This window comes from Mobula birostris, chromosome 6 (genome assembly GCF_030028105.1).
Source record: "Mobula birostris isolate sMobBir1 chromosome 6, sMobBir1.hap1, whole genome shotgun sequence".
NCBI lineage: Eukaryota > Metazoa > Chordata > Chondrichthyes > Myliobatiformes > Myliobatidae > Mobula > Mobula birostris.
In genome coordinates this window covers 132,231,973-132,252,665 of record NC_092375.1, presented here as the reverse complement: position 1 = coordinate 132,252,665, position 20,693 = coordinate 132,231,973, and the positions used below count along the sequence as shown (strand labels likewise).

The following is a 20,693-nucleotide window of genomic DNA, read 5'->3' as shown; positions in this document are numbered from 1 at the left end:
TAATGATAAGACTCTTGGCAGTGTGGAGGATCAGAGGGATCCGAGTCCATAGGACACTCAAAGCTGCTACGTAGGTTGACTCTGTGGTTAAGAAGGCATGCAGTGCATTGGCCTTCATCAATCGTGGAATTGAATTTGGGAGCCGGGAGGTGATGTTGCAGCTCTTTAGGACCCTGGTCAGACCCGACTTGGAGTATTGTGCTCAGTTCTGGTCGCCTCACTACAGGAAGGATGTGGAAACCATAGAAAGGGTGCAGAGGAGATTTACAAAGGTGCCGCCTGGATTGGGGAGCATGCCTTATGAAAACAGGTTGAGTGAACTTGGCCTTTTCTCCTTGGAGCGACGGAGGATGAGAGGTGACCTGATAGAGGTGTATTAGATGCTGAGAGGCATTGATTGTGTGGATAGTCAGAGGCTTTTTCCCAGGGCTGAAACGGCTGCCACAAGAGGGCACAAGTTTAAGATTTTTTTATGCAGAGAGTGGTGAGTGCGTGGAATGGGCTGCCAGCTATGGTGGTGGAGGTGGATACAATAGGGTCTTTTAGGGGACTCTTGGATAGGCACATGGAGCTTAGAAAAATAGAGGGCTGTGGGTAACCCTAGTAATTTCAAAGGTAGGGACATGTTCGGCACAACATGTATTGTGCTGTAGGTTTTCTATGTTTTCTGAAGAATAAGGTAGTGTCTGTGGGTTCACAGGCCATTTAGAAATCTGATGGTGGAGGGGACGAATCTGTTTCTGAACTATTGAGTGTGGGTCTTCAGGCTCCTGTGCCTCTTCCCTGATAGTGGTAATGAGAGGAGGATATATCCTCGATGGTGAGGGTCTTTAATGATGGATGCCACCTTGAGGCAGCACCTCTTGAAAGTGTCCTCAATAGCAGGGAAGATTGCACCTGTGATAGCGCTGGCTGAATTCACAATACTGTGCAGCATCTTTTGATCCTGTGCAATGGACCCTCCATACTAGGAGCAATCAATGCACCCAATCAAAATGTTGTCCACACACTTGTAGACATTTGGTGACGTGCTGAATCGTGTAAAACTCCTAACAGCGTAGAGCTACCAGCGTGATTTATCTGTGATGGTACTAACGTGTTAGGCCCAGGGTACATCAGCGGAGATTCTGAGGCCCAGAAACCTAAAGCTGCTTTTCCTTTCCACTACTGATCACTCAGTGAGGACCGTTGTGTGTTCTGCTGATGTTCGCAATCAGTTCTTTGATCTTGCTGACATTGAATGTGATGTTGTTGTTGTGCCACCACTCAACCAATCTATTCCTGTACACCTTGTCACCATCCTGAGATTGTACAACCACAGTATTTGCCTGTTCTGGTTTGTTTGTTCAGAGAGTTTGATCCAATACATAAATAGCTTCTTGTGTAATTTCTTATTAATGCAAAAGAAAAATAATTGCTAACAAGGGGATGATGTAGGACGAGTGTAAATGGATCATTGTGGCCATGATTGAGTTAAACGCACTGATTTAACTACATGTTGCCCTTGGATGACAAATGTTTTTATTTAAATATTTTGCTGGTTGGCTGCATTTCTAACTTCTCAGCTTCTCCGGAAGGAACCAAATCATATTCTGGAGAATATCTATAAATTTTTGAGGTATTAGAACTTTGAGCAGATAATGAAAGCTCAGACTAATACATAGATTTCTCTACAATCAAAGGATTTGATCTGGGATGTTTACAAATCTCTAAGGAGCGAGTTAATGATGTGATACTTCCGCAATGGGCCACATCTCCTGAGGACTTCATCTACAAGCACAGGAAAGCCTTGGTGAGAGCTGCAACATGATTTTTATTTTGTTTGAACTGATGCAGAATTTAGATTTTTATGCTTGTGTCACTTTCCCCATCTAACATAACTCTGGATGTTCCATTATCAGGAGGTGTAACTCTGGATGTTCCAGTATCAGAAAGCCACCTATTTTGCCCAGGGTAGGGCAGCAGGTAGTACTGCTGGCTCATAGCTCAAGTGACCCAGGATCAATCCTGATCTTGGGTGCTGTCTTTGTAGAGTTTACAGGTTCTGCCTGTGACATTCTGGGTTTCTCCCAGGTGCACCAGTTTCTTCTCGCATCCCAGAGATGTGCGGGTTGGTAGGTTAATTGTCTGTTGTAAATTAAACCTGGTGTAGATGGGTGGCAAGAGATCAGAGTCACTATAGACTCAGAAGGCCAAATGGCCTTTATTAGAAAGCTGTAGGAGAAAATTGAGCATTTACATTAACTTCCATTTCAGTGTTGACACATCATTTATTTTGCACAACATGAACAAACACACCTCTTCCTGTTCATGTTTTTATGTGTACTCACACTCTTCTGATCTCCTGTAATGAGTGTGGGCTTGCAGTTGGTATTAAGCATTGGTTTAGAGTTGTGCTGAGCATTGGCCTTCAATTCTTTTAAACTGTGATTAGAATAAGCCAGAACCAACAACTTAGCAACATGTTGCTTTCAAAAGCTAAATTTTTTTTTTAGTCAGTTAATATGCTGATCGTGTGGCACGTGGCCAAGTGGTTAGGGCGTTGGACTAGCGATCTGAAGGTCATGGGTTCAAGCCTCGGCCGGGGCAGCCTGTGTGTCCTTGAGCAAGGCACTTAACCACACAATGCTCCAGTCTACCCAGCTGAGAATGGGTACCGGCAAAAAATGCTGGGGGTTAACCTTGTGACAGACTGGCGTCCTATCTGGGGGGGAGTCTCGTAGTCTCAGTTGCTTCACGCCACGGAAACCGGCATAACGACTGGCCTGATGAGCCACAAGGCTTGTGACAGACTTTAATCTAATATGCTGATCCTGCCAAAGTGCGCCAACTTGTGACAGCTTAGTCTCTCAAACCTGCAGCTAATTTTAAGAAACCAGCTGACATATTGCTAACAGGTTCATTGATGTTCTGTTTGTCTCTTCTTTCCTTCAGGAGTCTGAGTATGTTTCAGCTCATCTTCATGAATGGATCGATCTGATATTTGGATATAAGCAAAGAGGACCAGCTGCAATAGAGGCTCTAAATGTTTTCTACTATTGTACATATGAAGGTAAATAATGGCAACCTCAGGGCTTCAAATGTCTAGATTTACAGTACCTGAGGAGATCTGCTGAAAGTTGCTTTTCTAACCAAATGGACATTGTCAAAATGGAAAACTTGTTAAAACAAAGCAGAAACGAGAAAATCTGCAGATGCTGGAAATCCAAGCAACACACACAAAATGCTGGAGGAACTCAGCAGGTCAGGCAGCATCTATGGAAAAGAGTATAGTCGACGTTTTAGGCCAAGACCCTTTATCAGGACCCAAGCTAGGGAGACATTCCTATTTTATGTGGAATTTTCATTTTTTTGTGAGTTAAATGCTCACTGACACATTAGTGATTGTTGTCAGTAGCAGACAAACATTAAAATAGGTCCATTCCACAGGTAGGACAATTTGAAAGTTCTCAAAGGACTTAAGACACAACTGATGGATAGTAATCCCAACTTCTTTCTCTTGATTGCAAGAATTCTTGTTAAATCATAGTTTGAATAATGATGGTAACCCTGTGATTTACCATTCAGGTAAAGTTGTTTCATGGCTCAGCCTTGCTATTAGGTGCTGCTAGACCCATTGATTAGAGGCTATCAGAGATGAGGTGTATTCCACCTTGGCTGACTTTGGTTAAGAAATATTTACAACTCCATTTGACAGCATCAGAAGCAAAACCCTTCTTTCCTTGTTGGCATTAACCTTTCACATTTGTAACAAGCCCTTCTCCAGTTATGAAAATAAGACTGTTCCAAAGATTCAAACTCGGATGCAGTAAAGATAACTATTATTGAGTAGCATGTGAATGTCTATTTAATCTTTCTTTGGGCTATCAGTGGTTTTCTCAACCTTACCAGTATTCATTATACTTTTTCATATATCAAATATAGCTAAGAAGTCAATTATGAGTTATCTTCAACTTTTGTGGATGATGGAAGCAGATGGAACCTGTCCTATGTACTTTCAGAATTGGATGCCCTGGTAGACTTGGTCTACGGGGCATGAGGAGGACTGTAAGGTCAGACCATATGCTGAGATGGCTAAACATTTAACTAGTTATGCTTTATACAACACAGAAGGAGGTCCTCATTGCTGTGCTAGTTTCTTAAGTAGAGATCCTGATAACTTTTATTGTTGAAGCTACTTTTGCAATCTTACAGGTAGTGTATTTTAGATCTTTATAATCTGTCAAGTTAAACTTCTGCTCGTCTTCTCACATTTGGCTCATTTTTTGTTCTCTGGTTCATGTGGTCTCCCACTGACCAATCCATGCCAGAGGAAACATGCCTTCTCCATCGAAATCCTTCATGATTGTGAATGCATATATTATCCTCCCCCATTAACCATCTCAGCAGTAGGAACATTCCAGTTCTCCTGTCTTCAGTGAATTCCTTTTAGAAGTCTGGCTTAGTCTGATTTTTCTTTTGGTCTTTGCTTAATGAATTTATCTGGTGAATATTTAGACACCCTTAGGTTTTTTTTCTTTTGTTCTGATGTTTTACAGGAGCTGTTGACCTGGATGCAATAGCAGATGAAAAAGAGCGAAAAGCACTGGAAGGAATGATCAGTAATTTTGGGCAGACTCCCTGTCAGCTCCTTAAGGTAATGTTTTAGTGTTACCACAATTTTAGCTTATGTGTAGAGTTCTTGATGTGAGTAAGCTGGTTAAAATCCTTGACAGGAGAGTAATCAATCAAGCCACGGGAGATGAGAAGGTCTGCTAGTTGTAGGGACTGAGTTTAGGGAAGATCTGAATGGTGGGGGAGGTTGAAGAGGTAGTTATCAGCCTTGCACGTAGGATTTTACAACGGGTCTTTGAATGAGGTAGTGTGAATGAGAAATAGAATGAGAACTAAGGATGGATTACATTTTCTGGAAAAGGATGTCAGTAGGGCAGCACAGTAGCATAATACTACCACAGTGCCAATAATCAACAATCAGGATTCAATTCCCACTGCTGCTTGAAAGGAGCTTGTACATTTTCCCTGTGACTGTGTGGGTTTCTTCCAGGTGCTCAGGTTCCTCTACACTTCAAAGAAAGCCTTTTTTTTTCTCTCTTCAAAGACATACAGTTAGGACTAGTGGGTTGCGAGCATGCTATGTTGGTGCTGGAAGAGTAATGACACCTGCAGGCTGATCAGCGTAATCCTTGCACTTTGCTGTATGTTTCGATGAACATGTGATAAATAAAGCTAATCTTTAATTACGTGCTGCTTTCACCACCAACATGACCAAAGGCTATTTCTGCACACTTGGCATCTAATTCTCCTTTCCCTTCTTTAATGTCCTTATAAAACCCTTACCATCTTCTGATTATAGAACATGAAAGATTACAAGATGGCACACATATCCTTTAAACTTTTAAATATTGTATGCAAGATATAGAGTCAGTTTTAAGCATCAGGGTGAGCAAATTGTTATCCATTTGTAATTAAGTATTTCAAATCCACATAAAGGCAATTTTTACGAATAGTTCGTGTGATCTATTAACTCATTATTTGTAATAGCTGCAAGATTACACTCTGTAGGTAAGCCAATGCATCGCAATCAATGTTTGGTTGGCAACAAGAAAATTATTACTGCATCAGAGCTGAGAAACTGTTGGTGCTGTTTCTGTTCAATTATAAAGTAAAGTCCTTGTGATTTCACTGTGAAAAAAGTATCTCCTAAAGATTGAAAGAGATTACTGGCGATGGACCTGTAAACCCTTTGGTATGAAAGCATTTTGTTGCTCTTGCTTGTCATCATGTGTCTTATTGTCTGCATTTATCAGGAGCCACACCCACGTAGGTTATCTACTGATGAAGCTTTGAAGCGACAGGCCAAGATGGACAACTGCCCGCTGAATGTCTTCCAGCATTTGACTGAACTTAAGTCATTCTTTGTGGAGGTAAAGTTCTAAAGATTAAACTATTAATGCAATTTAATTAAAGTTATTTCATATTCACTTTTGAGTTGTGGTATTCTTCATCGTTCTCATGTTATTGTGTTCTACATTTCTAGGCTTGCGTTATTCCAAGATAATGCTTGCAAACAACTCTGAATGCAGCTCATTAGGATTTTTCATAATTTGTATGTGTAGCCTCTGGAGAGTGAAATTCTGTGAATGAGAAGTTACCAAACCCAGATAATTACTTGAAAAATGGACCATATGTTATGTAACTAACATAACATTCCAACTTCTACTTCAATTGATATCTGTCTTTGAGACAAATAACAAACGGTAGAATAATTTGAAGGAATCAAATTTTTGTGTATGGTAGCAGTATTATTTCCATGATTGTTGATATCTCTTGATTGCTCCAGTGTAGTTTTGTTTTGCTATTGTGTGTAGTCAGTCATTGATAATTGTTCAGTGATGGAATTTGACTGCATTTTATTTTTCAGCAGGGTATCAGCTATAATATTCCAATCGTGAAATTAGTAGTGCCCAAAATCCAGCCACATGAGAGGACGAAATTTTGTGAATTCTATGAACCTAGATAAGCACTTGAAATATAGACCATACATTATTTAACTTGCATAAAATTCCAACTTTTACTTCAACACTGGTATGCAAAAGTTTGGGCACCCTGGTCAAAACTTTTGTCACTGTGAATAGTTAAGTGAATAGAAAATGAACTGATCTCCAAAAGTCATAAAGTTAAAGATGAAACATTCTTTTCAACATTTTAAGCAAGATTAGTGTATTATTTTTGTTTTGTACAATTTTAGAGTGGGGTAAAAAGGGAAAGGAGCACCACGCAAAAGTTTGGGCACCCCAAGAGATTTGAGCTCTCAGATGACTTTTACCAAGGTCTCAGACCTTAATTAGCTTGTTAGAGCTATGGCTTGTTCACAGTCATTGTTAGGAAAGGCTGGGTGATGCAAATTTCAAAGCTTTATAAATACGCTGACTCCTTAAACCTTGTCCCAACAATCAGCAACCATGGGCTCCTCTATGCAGCTGCCTAGCACTCTGAAAATTAAAATAAATGATGCCCACAAAGCAGGAGAAGGCTATAAGAAATTAGCAAAGTGTTTTCAGATAGGCGTTTCCTCAGTTGGTAATGTAATTAAGAAATGGCAGTTAACAGGAACGGTGGAGGTCAAGTTGAGGTCTGGAGGACCAAGAAAACTTTCCGAGAGAACTGGTCATAGGATTGCTAGAAAGGCAAATCAAAACCCCCGTTTGACTGCTAAAGACCTTCAGGAAGATTTAGCAGACTCTGGAGTGGTGGTGCACTGTTCTACTGTGCAGCAACACCTGCACAAATATGACCTTCATGGAAGAGTCATCAGAAGAAAACCCTTCCTGCGTCCTCACCACAAAATTCAGCATCAGAAGTTCGCAAAGGAACATCCAAACAAGCCTGATGCATTTTGGAAACAAGTCCTGTGGACTGATGAAGTTAAAATAGAATTTTTTGGCTGCAATGAGCAAAGGTCTGTTCGGAGAAAAAAGGGTGCAGAATTTCATGAAAAGAACACCTCTCCAACTGTTAAGCACGGGGGTGGATCGATCATGCTTTAGGCTTGTGTTGTAGCCAGTGGCACGGGGGACACTTTACTGGTAGAGGGAAGAATTAATTCAATGAGATACCAGCAAATTCTGGAAGCAAACATCACACTGTATGTAAAAAAGCTGAAGATGAAAAAAAGATAGCTTCTACAACAGGGTAATGATCCTAAACACACCTCAAAATCCACAATGGACTACCTCAAGAGGTGCAAGCTGAAGGTTTTGCCATGGCTGTCACAGTCCCCTGACCTAGAGATCATCGAAAATCTGTGGATAGATCTCAAAAGAGCAGTGCATGCAAGACGGCCCAAGAATCTCACAGAACTATTGGAGTCGATTGTCAAGGATGAGCTTACAGAGTACCTGGAGGCATATGACAAGATAGGCAGAACTCAGCATGGTTTCCTTAAAGGAAAATCCTGCCTGACAAACTTACTGCAATTTTTTGAGGAAATTACAACTAGGCTAGACAAGGGAGATGCAGTGGATGTTGTGTATTTGGATTTTCAGAAAGCCTATGACAAGGTGCCGCACATGAGGCTGCTAAACAAGATAAGAGCCCATGGAATTAAGGGAAAGTTACACACATGGATAGAGCATTGGCTGATTGGCAGGAAACAGAGAGTGGGAATAAAGGGATCCCATTCTGGTTGGGTGCGGTTACCAGTGGTGTTCCACATGGGTCCATGTTGGGGCCACCTCTTTTTACGTTGTATATCAATGATTTGGATTATGGAATAGATGACTTTGTGGCTAAGTTTGCTGATGATACAAAGATAGGTGGAGGGGCCAGTAGTGCTGAGAAAGCAGAGAGTCTGCAGAGAGATTTGAGTAGATTGGGAGAATGGGCAAAGAAGTGGCAAATGAAATACAATGTTGGAAAGTGTATGGTTATGCACTTTGGCAGAAGAAATAAGCGGGCAGACTATTATTTAAATGGGGAGAGAATTGAAAAGTTCTGAGATGCAACGGGACTTGGGAGTCCTCGTGCAGGATACCCTTAAGGTTAACCTCCAGGTTGAGTGGGTGGTGAAGAAGGCGAATGCAATGTTGGCATTCATTTCTGGAGGAATAGAGTATAGGAGCAGGGATGTGATGTTGAGGCTCTATAAGGCGCTGGTGGAGTACTGTGGGCAGTTTTGGGCTTCTTATTTAAGAAAGGATGTGCTGACGTTAGAGAGGGTTCAGAGAATATTCACTAGAATGATTCCGGGAATGAGAGGGTTAACATATGAGGAATGTTTGACCACTCTTGGACTGTATTCCTTGGAGTTTAGAAGAATGAGGGGGGACCTCATAGAAATATTTCGAATGTTGAAAGGCATGGACAGAGTGGATGTGGCAAAGTTGTTTCCCATGATGGGGGAGTCTAGTACGAGAGGGCATGACTTAAGGATTAAAGGGCGCCCATTCAGAACAGAGATGCAAAGAAATTTTTTTTAGCTATTGGGTGGTGAACCTGTGGAATTTGTTGCCACGAGCAGCAGTGGAGGTCGAGTCATTGGGTGTATTTAAGGCAGAGATTGATAGGTATCTGAGTAGCCAGGGCATCAAAGATTATGGTGAGAAGGCGGGGGAGTGGGACTAAATGGGAGAATGAATCAGCTCATGATAAAATGGCGGAGCAGACTCGATGGGCAGAATGGCCGACTTCGGCTCCTTTGTCTTATGGTCTAACTGGAAGCCTTTTGCAAGGAAGAATGAGTGAAAATCCCCCAAGCAAGAATTGAAAGACTCTTAGCTGGCTACAGAAAGCGTTTACAAGCTGTGATACTTGCCAATGGGGTTGTTACTAAGTACTGACCATGCAGGGTGCCCAAACTTTTGCTTTGGGCCCTTTTCCTTTTTTGTTATTTTGAAACTGTGAAAGATGGAAATAAAAAAGTAATCTTGCTTAAAATATTAAAGAAATGTGTCATCTTTAACTTTATGCCTTTTGGAAATCAGGTCATCTTTTACTCGCTTAGCTATTCACAGTAACAGAAATTTTGACCAGGGGTGCCCAAACTTTTGCATGCCACTGTATATCTGTACAACAGTTAACATAAATGGTGGAATAATTTGATCTAAAAGCATCAAGTTTTAGTGAACGTTTCTGGTAGTATTATCATTGCTATGATTTTTGACATCTCTTGTATTGTTCTAATTACGAATGAGAGCAGTTAGTCATTGGCGGCTGTTCAATGATCTGTTTTTATTGCCTTTAATTTCTCGACAGGGAATCAGCGATAAGGTTCCTATCGTGAAAGCAGTAGTACCCAAAAACCAGGCACGCTCCTTCATGTCTCAGGGAAGCCCCGACAGCTTGGTAAGTATTATCACCAACCACTCCAGGAAGCCGGAAAAGACCGTGGGTTACTTGAGGTGGGGAGAGAGGTGTTGCAAAGGGGGAATACCGTAATGAAATTGTACAAATCTCATGTTTAGCTTCAAGGGCTGAGTTGCAAGGTAGAGCCGTATAGATTGGGGTTTTAAAATGTTCAAGATATATCCTCGTGGAGGTGAAAAGGAGGGGAATAAAAACAATCTGGAATCCACTTAAACTGTAGTGTTGAGATAAAAGGTTCAAATCAGCACAAGGTATAGTCAGGTCATGATGTAAAAATTCATACTGTTTTAGGGAAAGGCTTCTGAGATCATTGAGAATAAGTTATTTCATGCTGTATCCTATAAAGATGTAAGATCTTAACAGGCCGATGAGCTGCAATAGGCCTAGAAGGATTAAGCTGCACCTTTCTTGTTTGAAAGTCTTGAACTATTACATTTTCTAAGGTGTTTTATGAGATGTTATCCAATAAAGTTTTATATTTGAGTAATATGAGATACTGGTTGAATAAATTTGTTATTTCAAAGACCCTCCAGAGCAAAGAAGTTAATTTGGAATTACTGTTATGGTCTGTGGCTCCTTTCACCAAACTCTGTACTGCAGCGTGAATTCCTGCTCTTTCAGCATATTTAATGTTGTACTGATTCATAGAGAATGAAAATTGAATTTCCCAATAGGGACTTGAGTCAGGAATGGTGTTATGGAGCACCTCTAGGAAGAAGGGCAGCTGTTGGTTGTGCAATTTTGTCAATGTCTCTTTGCCTTCAGAAACATTCAGAAGTATTTAAGATCAATTGATTAGTGTTAAATTATTAATTTAAAATTATATCACATCCTAAGTTATTGTATTAAAACAATCAATTAAAATATGTTTGAAATAAAAATATTAGAGTAATTGGAACTAGGTACAACTGACATTACTTCATACTGGAGCTGTTTGATTGTGTCTTTAAGTACTCCTGCAATGTGTTGCATTGTGCCAGGCAAGATCTAAGGGACTTTGTTTTGAGTCCACAGGTGACCGTGAGTCAGAATTGCCTGATGGGAACTCATGGGTGGCTACCTTATGATAAAGTCATTTCCAACTACTTCACATTCTCCCGAGACCCGACATTAGCTAATCCAAGGTAGGTAATGTCACTAAGTACCACTGTCATGCTAACTGGATGTCAAACCTCACTAACTGTGTTTGTGCAGGCACACAGGTAAGCAACTTCATTTGACGTACATGAGAACATTGGTAGTAAACTCCCCCACTGTTTGATATGATCTTGGCTGATTTGCCCTGCCCCTCAGTTCACATCTCATGTGGGTCAGTTTCACATTATTCACAATTCCTTAATCTTAAATGTATCCACTCCCTCCTTAAATAACTCCTAATGATCTAGCCTCTGTAATTCCCCCAAGGTTAGAGGGTTCCAAAGATTTACCACACACTTTAAGAAGAGGTTGCTATGCATCTGAAACCCCGTTATACTGTTGGCATAAAATAACAAATCACACACTGCATACAATATTAAAGAAGTACATTTGTGAATGTTAGCTTAACCAAAGAGTGAGTAAAGAAAAGAGAGAATAAAACAAAAAGGGCCTATTATAATTAAACAGTTAAATATGTACAGGTTGGAGCTCAACTCTTCCAAAAGGCATGTTCACCGATCCTTGGTAGACCTCCCACTGGGGCTCCATCGAATCGTGTTTTCCCACTGGATTGAATCCTACGACCAGTTCTCTCCAATGTCTTCTCTCTTCATCTCCCGCCGAACAAAGACCAAGGCCAACCTTCGTGCCCCTCACAAAACCTCTCCCCCCAGTGTTCCCTTCTTCCAGATCCACTATCCTAATTGGATGACACACATTCTGAAGCATCCCTTATCTGATGGTAACCCAAGCAGGTTCAAAGCAGAACAGACTGCTTTTTACAGAACTGCTAAAATGAAATACCTGCAGCACAGTAGTAAAAATGGAAACCAGGGCGTTATATATTTCTTTAAATGACTGCCCCTTAATTTTGAAACATTTCCTCTCATTCAAGACTTTCCCACGAAAAATATTAACAAATATTGTGCCATCCTCCTTAAGACCTTTTATCTCTCAGCAAGATCACTCCTCATTCTAAATTTCTTTAGATCTAATTTTTAAGTTGTTTGTGATGAGGCCACTCTCTTATCCTATATGCGGGTAACAAAGAATAATGGGCATGTCTCTAATTCCTTGTTAACGCCCTCAAATTATTAGGTGCCTCGATAAGCTCTCCTATCATTCTCCTAAATACCAGACGCTATCACAACTTCATCTCAGGCATCAACCTGTGAACATTCTCTTTGCCATCTCCAAAGCATGTATAGTTCTTCTTAAATAAGGAAACCAAAACTGTGCTGTGGTCCAGGTGCGGCCTCCTTTTTGTATTTTTTGTATATTTTTGTATTCTGTCTTTGAGGAAAATCTCTAGGGTACAGACGAGCCACGGCGTATTCTCACTAGGGTACAGGCTGGATTGGGAAACCAAATAATAAAGGATTTGAAATCAAGGGGAAAGGAAGCAGACTGTTTCCACTGATTAGGTGGAAACAGAATACAATTAATTCCAAAAGATTTAGGACAAAGGATGAAAAACATCTTTTGGAGTTTAGATGCAAGGGAATGTACAATCATTTTTAGTGAATTAAGCTGCAGTTATCAATGTTTAAGAATTGAAACAAAGAGATGGGAAAACAAAGTTTTAAATGGCATGACCACTGCTCATAAAAAGTAAACAGGAAGGACTAAATTAAATGGTATGCTTCTGTCATCATTACCTTAATAAATCTGATTAAGTGAATAGTATTGATTTTAGTGGTGAAGATTTATTAACTGAGATAGTCCAATGGTGTTGTATTTTGTTAATTTAGCAAAACGTACTCGAGCGGCTTGTCATTTTGCATGTACTTACAGAGCCCATCGTTATGTCAATGGCCCCTTTACTCCAGGGCTGGAAGTGAGCTCGAAGCTGTTTGTTGTGTCACATGACGGGAAACTGATCTTCAGTGCAGGGCACTGGGATAATAGCATTCGTGTGACTTCAGTTGCAAAGGGCAAGCTTGTTGGACAGCACATCAGACACATGGGTAAGTTGTTTCAGTGCAGTCTGCAACAAAACAAGTTAAGATAGCTCTGTATACCCACTGAGTGGTCGTGGACATGTGCATTAAAATGAAAATTTTGAAGCCGAAAGGATTGTAGTAGGAATGCGGATTGCAACAGAACTGTGAAGCTTGTAATAGTACATTCTCATTCAGTTTAACATGGTAGCACAATCTGGTTAAATGTCTCAATTTGTCTTTAGTGGTTATTGTTGTGAGCAAGTTCTGCATTTCACATTGGTCTATTTGTAGCAGTTCACAGCACCAACATAGGTGATGAAGTTATAAAATGGCACAGTCAGCAAAGTATGTTCTGCTGCATTATTTCACTGATCAATTAATTGGTGGTGGCATTGTGCTTCCAGTGCCAAACATTTCCCATAATAGTCTCTCCATCATACTTTGATAGAACCCTTATTATGAAGAGAGGATTGGCACTGCTCTATTATCAATGAGTTAGATCAAAGCAGAATTTACAATAGGATTCATGGCTAAGTCTGTTTTCAGTAAGCAATGAGAATTTCTATGACTTGCAGTAAATGGAACTGGTGAATGAAGCAACCACAAATTCTCCCATGGATAGAAGAATCATTTTTCTCAGTAAATTGTGCTATGAACAAACCCAAAGGAGATCTGGTGATAGCTATATGCAACATTGCCAGAGACAATTGACATTCCAGAGCAGAATACTGTAAAGTTCTGTTAATCCGCTGTCTGACAATTCAGTAATCCCCGTGGTTTGACATCTGGATCACCAGATAATGTTGGCTATTCTCCTTTCCCAACTCACCAGGGCCTCGACTTCCTTGCTTTCATCCCAACACTGCAGTGTTGGTTCTTGTACTCCATCCTTACTCACGAGGGTCCCAGTTTCCATGCTCCCTTTCAATTGACCTGGTCCACTGGAAAATTTATAATACTATATTACTCTAAAAAATAAAATTCAATCAAATTTTCACTGGTGTAATTAAAAAAAGAATATTTACTATTCTAGAGAATTTGTTCATCCAGCACCAATAAAGTCCTGGCTATGCTGGATTACCAGAGTTTTACTGTAATGTAAAATCTGTTGGATTTGACAACAGACTTTGCACCCTGCAAAAACTCATTTCAGGGAGGTAGCACCATCAATTTGCCTGAGACTCCCGGAACTTCCAGGAGAGTTGGGATGTCTGCAATCGAGTAGCTCCTTAGCAGCTAGCCAGCTAGTTTAAATAACGTTAGCTATGCTAATGAACGAATGACACCTGTTAAACTCACCTCAACATGTCTTTTACATCTTAACCCACGATGGGCAATAGAAAAGTCACTGTCGCAAACAGTGCAGCAAGCAACACTGTCATTATTTTGACCCCTATTAGGCAGGGGTACACTTTAGGGTAGTCTGGGGTTACATACGTTTTATATTTTCTTTTTTTGGAACACTCTCCCATGGCGCGCTCTCGCTCTTGAGCTTTCTCTCTCTCTCTCGTGGTCGCTCTCTCACTCGCTCACTCTCAAAAAATTGATTTCTGTGATACTGCATATAATTTGCGGGCATTAGGGAGCCACTAGTAATATGTGGGAAACTCCCGGAACTTCCGGGAGAGGTGGGATGTCTGTGACAAATACCTGCATCTTACATTTCCAGCATTATCATTGTTTATAATGTTGGACCAAAATAGTTTTTAATCTCAATATTTTGCTTCTCTTTTAGACATTGTGACCTGCCTAGCAACAGATTACTGTGGGATCCATTTGATATCGGGCTCTCGTGACACAACGTGTATGATCTGGCAAATTCTGCAACAAGTATGTGTCACCTATAACAAACTAGTAGTGTGAAAGTAGTCATCTCAAGGAAGTTAACCAACCTGAACTGTTTACATGTCGGAAAATTTACATATTTACAACAAAAATGGCCAGTTTATTAGATACGCCTGGTTGTTAATGCAAATATCTAATCAGCCCATCGTGGCTGCACTCCATGGTTAAAAGCATGCAGATATGGTGAAGGGGTTCAGTTGCTGTTCATCAGAATGGGGAAAAAATGTGATCTACGTTACTTTGACCGTGGACCGATTGTCAGTGCCTAACAGAGTCGTTTGAGTCATCATCATCATAGCTTGTCACACCAGACAGCCAGCCACTCTAGTGTTGTTTGGTTGATGTTGAGCAGGTCAGTGTCAGCTAAATCGGGTGAGAGTGGGCAGTCGCGCAGAATGTGTTCAATGTTCTGCACCCTTTCGCCACACTCACAGGATTTACTGGTCTTTAAACTCTACTTCACCATATTGTCTCCCGTCCTACAAACTCCTGCTCTCGCTCTTTTGAGAGTGCACCACTTCTGTCTGTCAAGCAGTGCCCCATCTGGTAACATTTCTGTGGGGTCTTGCACTGTATTGTTTGGTGGGGTTCTGGCTTCTGTTTGTTGCCAGAGGTCAATCCTGTATGTTTGGGGGGATGTTCCGTGCGGTAGTTCCTCCACTGTAGCAAAGCTTTTCCTCGATTTTAGGCGGTTGGAAACTGGCACATGATGATGTAGTGGGTGCCGTGGATCCGAGTTCTGTTTACCTTTCTCAACTTTTGTTGTGTGTCTTCGGATCTCTGGGGGAACAATGCCTGCAGGTCTGTAAATGATATTAGTGGGTGTGGGCCGCAGTGTGCCCGTGATTATTCGGCAGGCTTCATTAAGCAACAGGTCTATTTTCTTCGCATGGGCTGATCTGCCCCACACAGGTGCACAGTATTCTGCAGGTGCATAGCAGAGTGCTAGGGCAGTTGGTCTAAATGTGTGAGCATTAGCTCCCCATTTCGTGCCTGCTAATTTTTTCAAGAGAGAATTGCAAGGGCCAACTTTCCCACGGAGCTTTTGGATGTGGGTGGCAAATAAGAGCGTCCTATCCAGTGTCACGCCCAGGTAAATTGGAGTCAGATGGTGTTCGACCTCCTTCCCACACCAGAAGATCTTGAGTTTCCGAGCTGCTTCTTGATTCCTCAGGTGGAATGCACACACTTGAGTTTTTGATGGATGTGGGTTCAGAGACCATTTTTCATAATACTGCTTCATTGATTCGAGGACTGCTGTAAGTCATACTTCAACTCCTTGGAAGGAGTTAGCTTGCGTTGCTATGCATAGGTCATCTGCATAGATAAACCTGCATGTGTTAGGAAAGGTTGGTTGTTCGTTTGTGTAGACATTAAATAGTAGAGGTGCCAGGACTGATCCCTGTGGTAGTCCGTTCTTTTGGGGACGCCACCTACTCTTAATTCCATTCATTTCTACATAAAATCTACGATTTTCTAGGAGGCTTCTTATTACTTCGTGGTTTTGTTCTTTAACATTTTAGATAATTTCAGTAGAAGGCCTCTGTGATTCACAGTGTCATATGCTGCTGTTAAGTCAACGAATACTGCCCCTGTAATTTGTCGCATTTCAAAGCCATCCTCAATATACTGGGTTAGGTTCAGGACTTGATCGCAGCAAGAGTGGCCTGGCCTGAACCCGGCTTGGTCTGGTGTTAGAAGATCTTCAACTAAGCGGGATATTCTTTTCAGTATGAGTCGTTTGAGTAACCCAGTAACTGCTGATCTCCTGGGATTTAAATGCACAACAGTCTCTAGAGTTTACAAGGAATGGTGGAAAAAATAAACAAAAAACATCTAGTGAGTGGCAGTTCTGTGGGCAAAAATGACCTGTTAATGAGAGAGGTCAGAAGAGAATGGCCAGACTGATTGAAGCTTGACAGGAAGGCAATAGTAACACAAATAACCACGCGTTACAACAGTGGTGTGCAGAATAGCATCTCTGAACAGACAACACATCAAACCTTGAAGTGGATGGCCAGAAGACCACAAACAATCACTCTGTGGCCACTTTATTAGGTTTAGGGGGCACCTAATAAAGTGGCCACTGGATTATATAGTAGCCTTCTAAACTGGGTTGGTTGAAGTGATGAGCGTTCTGATTTACAATTCATCCAAAGCTCATTTACTTGAGAATCATGGAAATACTGGAAATGCCTAGATAGGAGGGCTACATCAGTACATTTTCATAGAATCTTACTCCATTTCCCAAAAAATTGAGAAAAATAAAAATGCTGTGAAAATTTAATGATTTGCAAATTCCATAAAGATGAATTTCCATTACAAGGTACCATAACGGGGTGGAGTGTGTTATGTTATTAACAGGATGATTGCAGTTACACTCGCAAAACTCCAAGCTTCAGGTCAAGGAGGGTTTCAGGGGCATTTAGGCATCATCACTTGCCATTTCTTCTCAAGGTGACACACCACCCTAGCTTACAAATATATCACTATTTTGTTGTTATCATTAGAACCAAATTCTGGGGATTCCTCCACAATAACATTGGGGGTTTGCTTTCATCAGGTGATCTACAGCAGTTCCAGTGGTTACTCACTGCCAACTACTTTACGCTGGCTAGGGATAGACAATCAATGCTGTTCTTCCCAGCAATGCGTACATGCTGAAAGGAAAATTATTTGGAGAAAAGGGCTTCGCTAGCAAAACTAGCATTTATAGCACCTTCTGACTGTGGTTAATGTTCTCAATTAGCAACATTCATTGTGGAGAAGAACTTCTGCCATCTTGATAGAAAAAGCAGTTGGTGTACTGAAACTGCATTATGTTTGTGTTTGCGTAGCGTGTTTATATTTATTTAGCGACACAGCACAGAGTAGGCTCTTCTGACCCTTTGATCCCCACCGCCCCGCTACCTCTCAACCCCAATTTTACCCTAACCTAATCATGGGACAATTTATAATGTCCAAATTAACCTACCTGGTACATCTTTGAACTGTGGGAGGAATCGGGCACCTGGGGAAAACTCATGCATTCCTCGGGGAGGATGTACAGAGACTCCTTACTGAATGGAGCCGGAATTGAACTCCAAACTCTGGAATGCCCCGAGCAGTAGTAGCATCATGCCTACTGCTTATGATTTTTGAAATACCATTCATTTGCCTGTTTGGCTAAATTCTGGAGCAGGTCAAGTAGGCAACTTAATACTACCTTCTCAAGAACAGGAAACGTTCAGTAAACCTGGCCCTGTAAGTGATCCAGTTGTCCTAGAGTCACTAAGAAGGACAAGAATGGTGTCCGATTTCCAGTATGTAATGCATGTAATTAAAATTTGATCCAAAGAATACACAAGGCTTCAGGTTTCCAAGATAAACTAAATAACCTTCCTCAATTTACGACTCCATCCATACATTTGTGCAACCCACACACTCCTGACAAGTGACCATGTCTTTAGTCGATTAATATAAAAAGTGAATGCTGGTTGTCGTATACTGCTGACAGGCCATTGACTTGATTTCTCTCCCCAAAGCAGTTGCCTGAACTGCTCAGTATTTTTAGCATTTTTTTATTTCAATTTCCCACATTTGTTCAACCGTTCTTTATAAGATGGTCCCTGCTAGGTATTAAGAAGGAAATCAGGAAGGCAAAAGGGGGCTATGAAATAATTTTGGGATATAAGATAAAAGAGAATCCCAAGAGATTGTATGAACATATTTAGAGTAAGAGGGTAACTAGGGAGCAAATAGGGCCTCTTAAGGATCATTGTAATCAACAGGAGGTCATAAATGAATATTTCTCATTCGTATTTCCCATGAAGAAGGTCATGGATGCCAGGGAGTTTGGAAAAGGGAACACTGATGCCCTGAAACACATCTACATTATGAAAGAGGTTTATAAAGTCGAGGTACATACAAAAGATAGGTTGCCATAGTCTTATTTCCAGGGTATGGGATTCTGTAACTAGAGTACCCTGGTTTAAGGAGAGGGAATAGAGTTAAAGAAGACCTGAGAGGCAAGTTTTTCTATGCAGGTGGTGTTGGGTAAATGGAAGAAGCCTCCAGAAAAACTAGTAGAGATGGGTACAGTTACAACATTTAGAAGACATTTGCACAGATTTGTGGACAGGATTAGAGGGTCATGAGTCAAATGCAAGCAAATGGGACTAGCTCAGGAAACTCATCTTGGCCAACATGGATGGGTTGGGCCAAAAGCTTCTTCCTGTACTGTATAGCTCTATGACGTTTATGAATTAATCTAATAAGCATTCAGTGAGCTGAGCTGCGTCCTACTCAGTAATATCTTTCCTTCAAAAAGGAAATTAAAACTGCATATATTATTCCAGATGTGATCTCACCAGTGCACTATAGAACTGAACCATGTCCATTACACTTGTATATTCAATTCCTCAAATAATAGCCTATTACAGTGGTTCCCAGAGTGGGTGATGTCACCCCCAGGGGGTCAGTGGAAGTTTCTGAGGGGTGTAAAGATAAAGGAGGTGGTGGGGGTGCGCTCAACAGCAAGGGGAGCTGCTGAGCGATTACAGGCTTAATTTAAGAAATGAATTACTTATTATAAGCATTTGATCCCCAGTGCCTCATAATTGATTACATTCTTTATGTATTCACCTCATCTCTTATTAACCCACAGTTCTCTTAGACTTTGCTCAAAAGTTATAGTTGCTAAAAAGCAATGTGACACTTCTGTATTTGGCATATCATGAGAAATCTGGACTGAAGAAATTGTTACTTTCAGGCCTGTCCGCACATTATTGTCATTCACTACTGCACTACGGTACTAACTAGTGCGATTCTCGTGCTCTAATCAAGCGGTAACAGAATTCCTGTGAATTGGAGTGTGGCAGACAATGGGCTAAAGTTTAGAATCTGTCCTTTTGAATGACCTTGACGACGTTTCTGTAGCCCATGGCCCAGCCAAAGTATTGCTGCCCCAGTTTGTATTTTTAGAGACAAATAGTCAGGTATTACCATGCAGCTCTTGGCTCCATCCCTCCCCCTCCTGTCTTCTCCTATCATTTCGGATCTCCTCCTTCCCCTCCCACATTCAAATCTCGTACTATCTCTTCTTTCAGTTAGTCCTGACAAAGGGTATCGGCCCGAAACGTCGACTGTACCTTTTCCTATAGATGCTGCCTGGTCTGCTGCGTTCACCAGCATTTTTTGTGTGTGTTGCAGGTTTTACCTGAGCTGTGTTGACATCACAACTTTCTCCTTAATTGATTGAGCTTGGACTTAAACAATAGATGATTGGCCGTGGTTGATAATTTGAAATTAAAATGGAAAAAAAAGCAGACCAAACAAAAAAAAGTGTAGACAGAGTAGTGTGGAGTGTCTGAAATATGGATTTATATTGGCACCAAGCAGCCAATGTCTCACTTGTGTGAATTTTTTTTTCAAATGAGGCAATGAAACCGTCCAGGCTCCTTGAACACTTGAAGAGAATGCACTCTGATAAAGCAAACAACTTTACTTGAGGAACTGAATATACAAATAGAAAGATCACAGTTCAGTTCTATAGGGCATTGCTGTTTTGTTTGACTCTATTCATGGGTATTTATGTATGGTTGAATGACAATTAAACGAACTGGAACAAGAACTTGGCTTATTTTCAGTCATTTCGTGAAAACTTTCAGTAAAGGAATACAAATCAAAATATGTTTGGCAGCATTTCACAACAAAACACTGATGGTTTGCATGTTTCATACAATATTTCATTGCTCATTGCTGAATCTGGGAAGCCCCATACAATTGGAGAAGAACTGATTTTGCGAGCAGTAAGGAAGGTTCTGAGTACAGTTTTGTGTAAGTTACCAACCAAATAAATAAAGTGATTCTGCTAAGTGACAACTCTGTTCAAAGATGAATAGATGAAATGTCTGAGAATGTGGA

The 20,693-nt window shown here is 40.9% G+C and overlaps 1 protein-coding gene across 4 annotated transcripts in view; it reads left to right on the top strand.

Moving 5' to 3' along the window:
- The window catches only part of nbeal1 (neurobeachin-like 1), a 273,495-nt gene that overhangs the window by 227,305 nt on the left and 25,497 nt on the right, over nt 1-20,693 (top strand). For all 4 annotated transcript variants that reach the window (XM_072261344.1, XM_072261343.1, XM_072261342.1 and 1 more), the window contains 8 exons: nt 1,683-1,792; nt 2,935-3,052; nt 4,539-4,636; nt 5,808-5,924; nt 9,754-9,843; nt 10,879-10,988; nt 12,796-12,968; nt 14,680-14,774. In XM_072261344.1, coding sequence (XP_072117445.1) covers nt 1,683-1,792; nt 2,935-3,052; nt 4,539-4,636; nt 5,808-5,924; nt 9,754-9,843; nt 10,879-10,988; nt 12,796-12,968; nt 14,680-14,774 — 911 coding nt within the window. The remainder of the gene's footprint in view (nt 1-1,682; nt 1,793-2,934; nt 3,053-4,538; nt 4,637-5,807; nt 5,925-9,753; nt 9,844-10,878; nt 10,989-12,795; nt 12,969-14,679; nt 14,775-20,693) is intronic.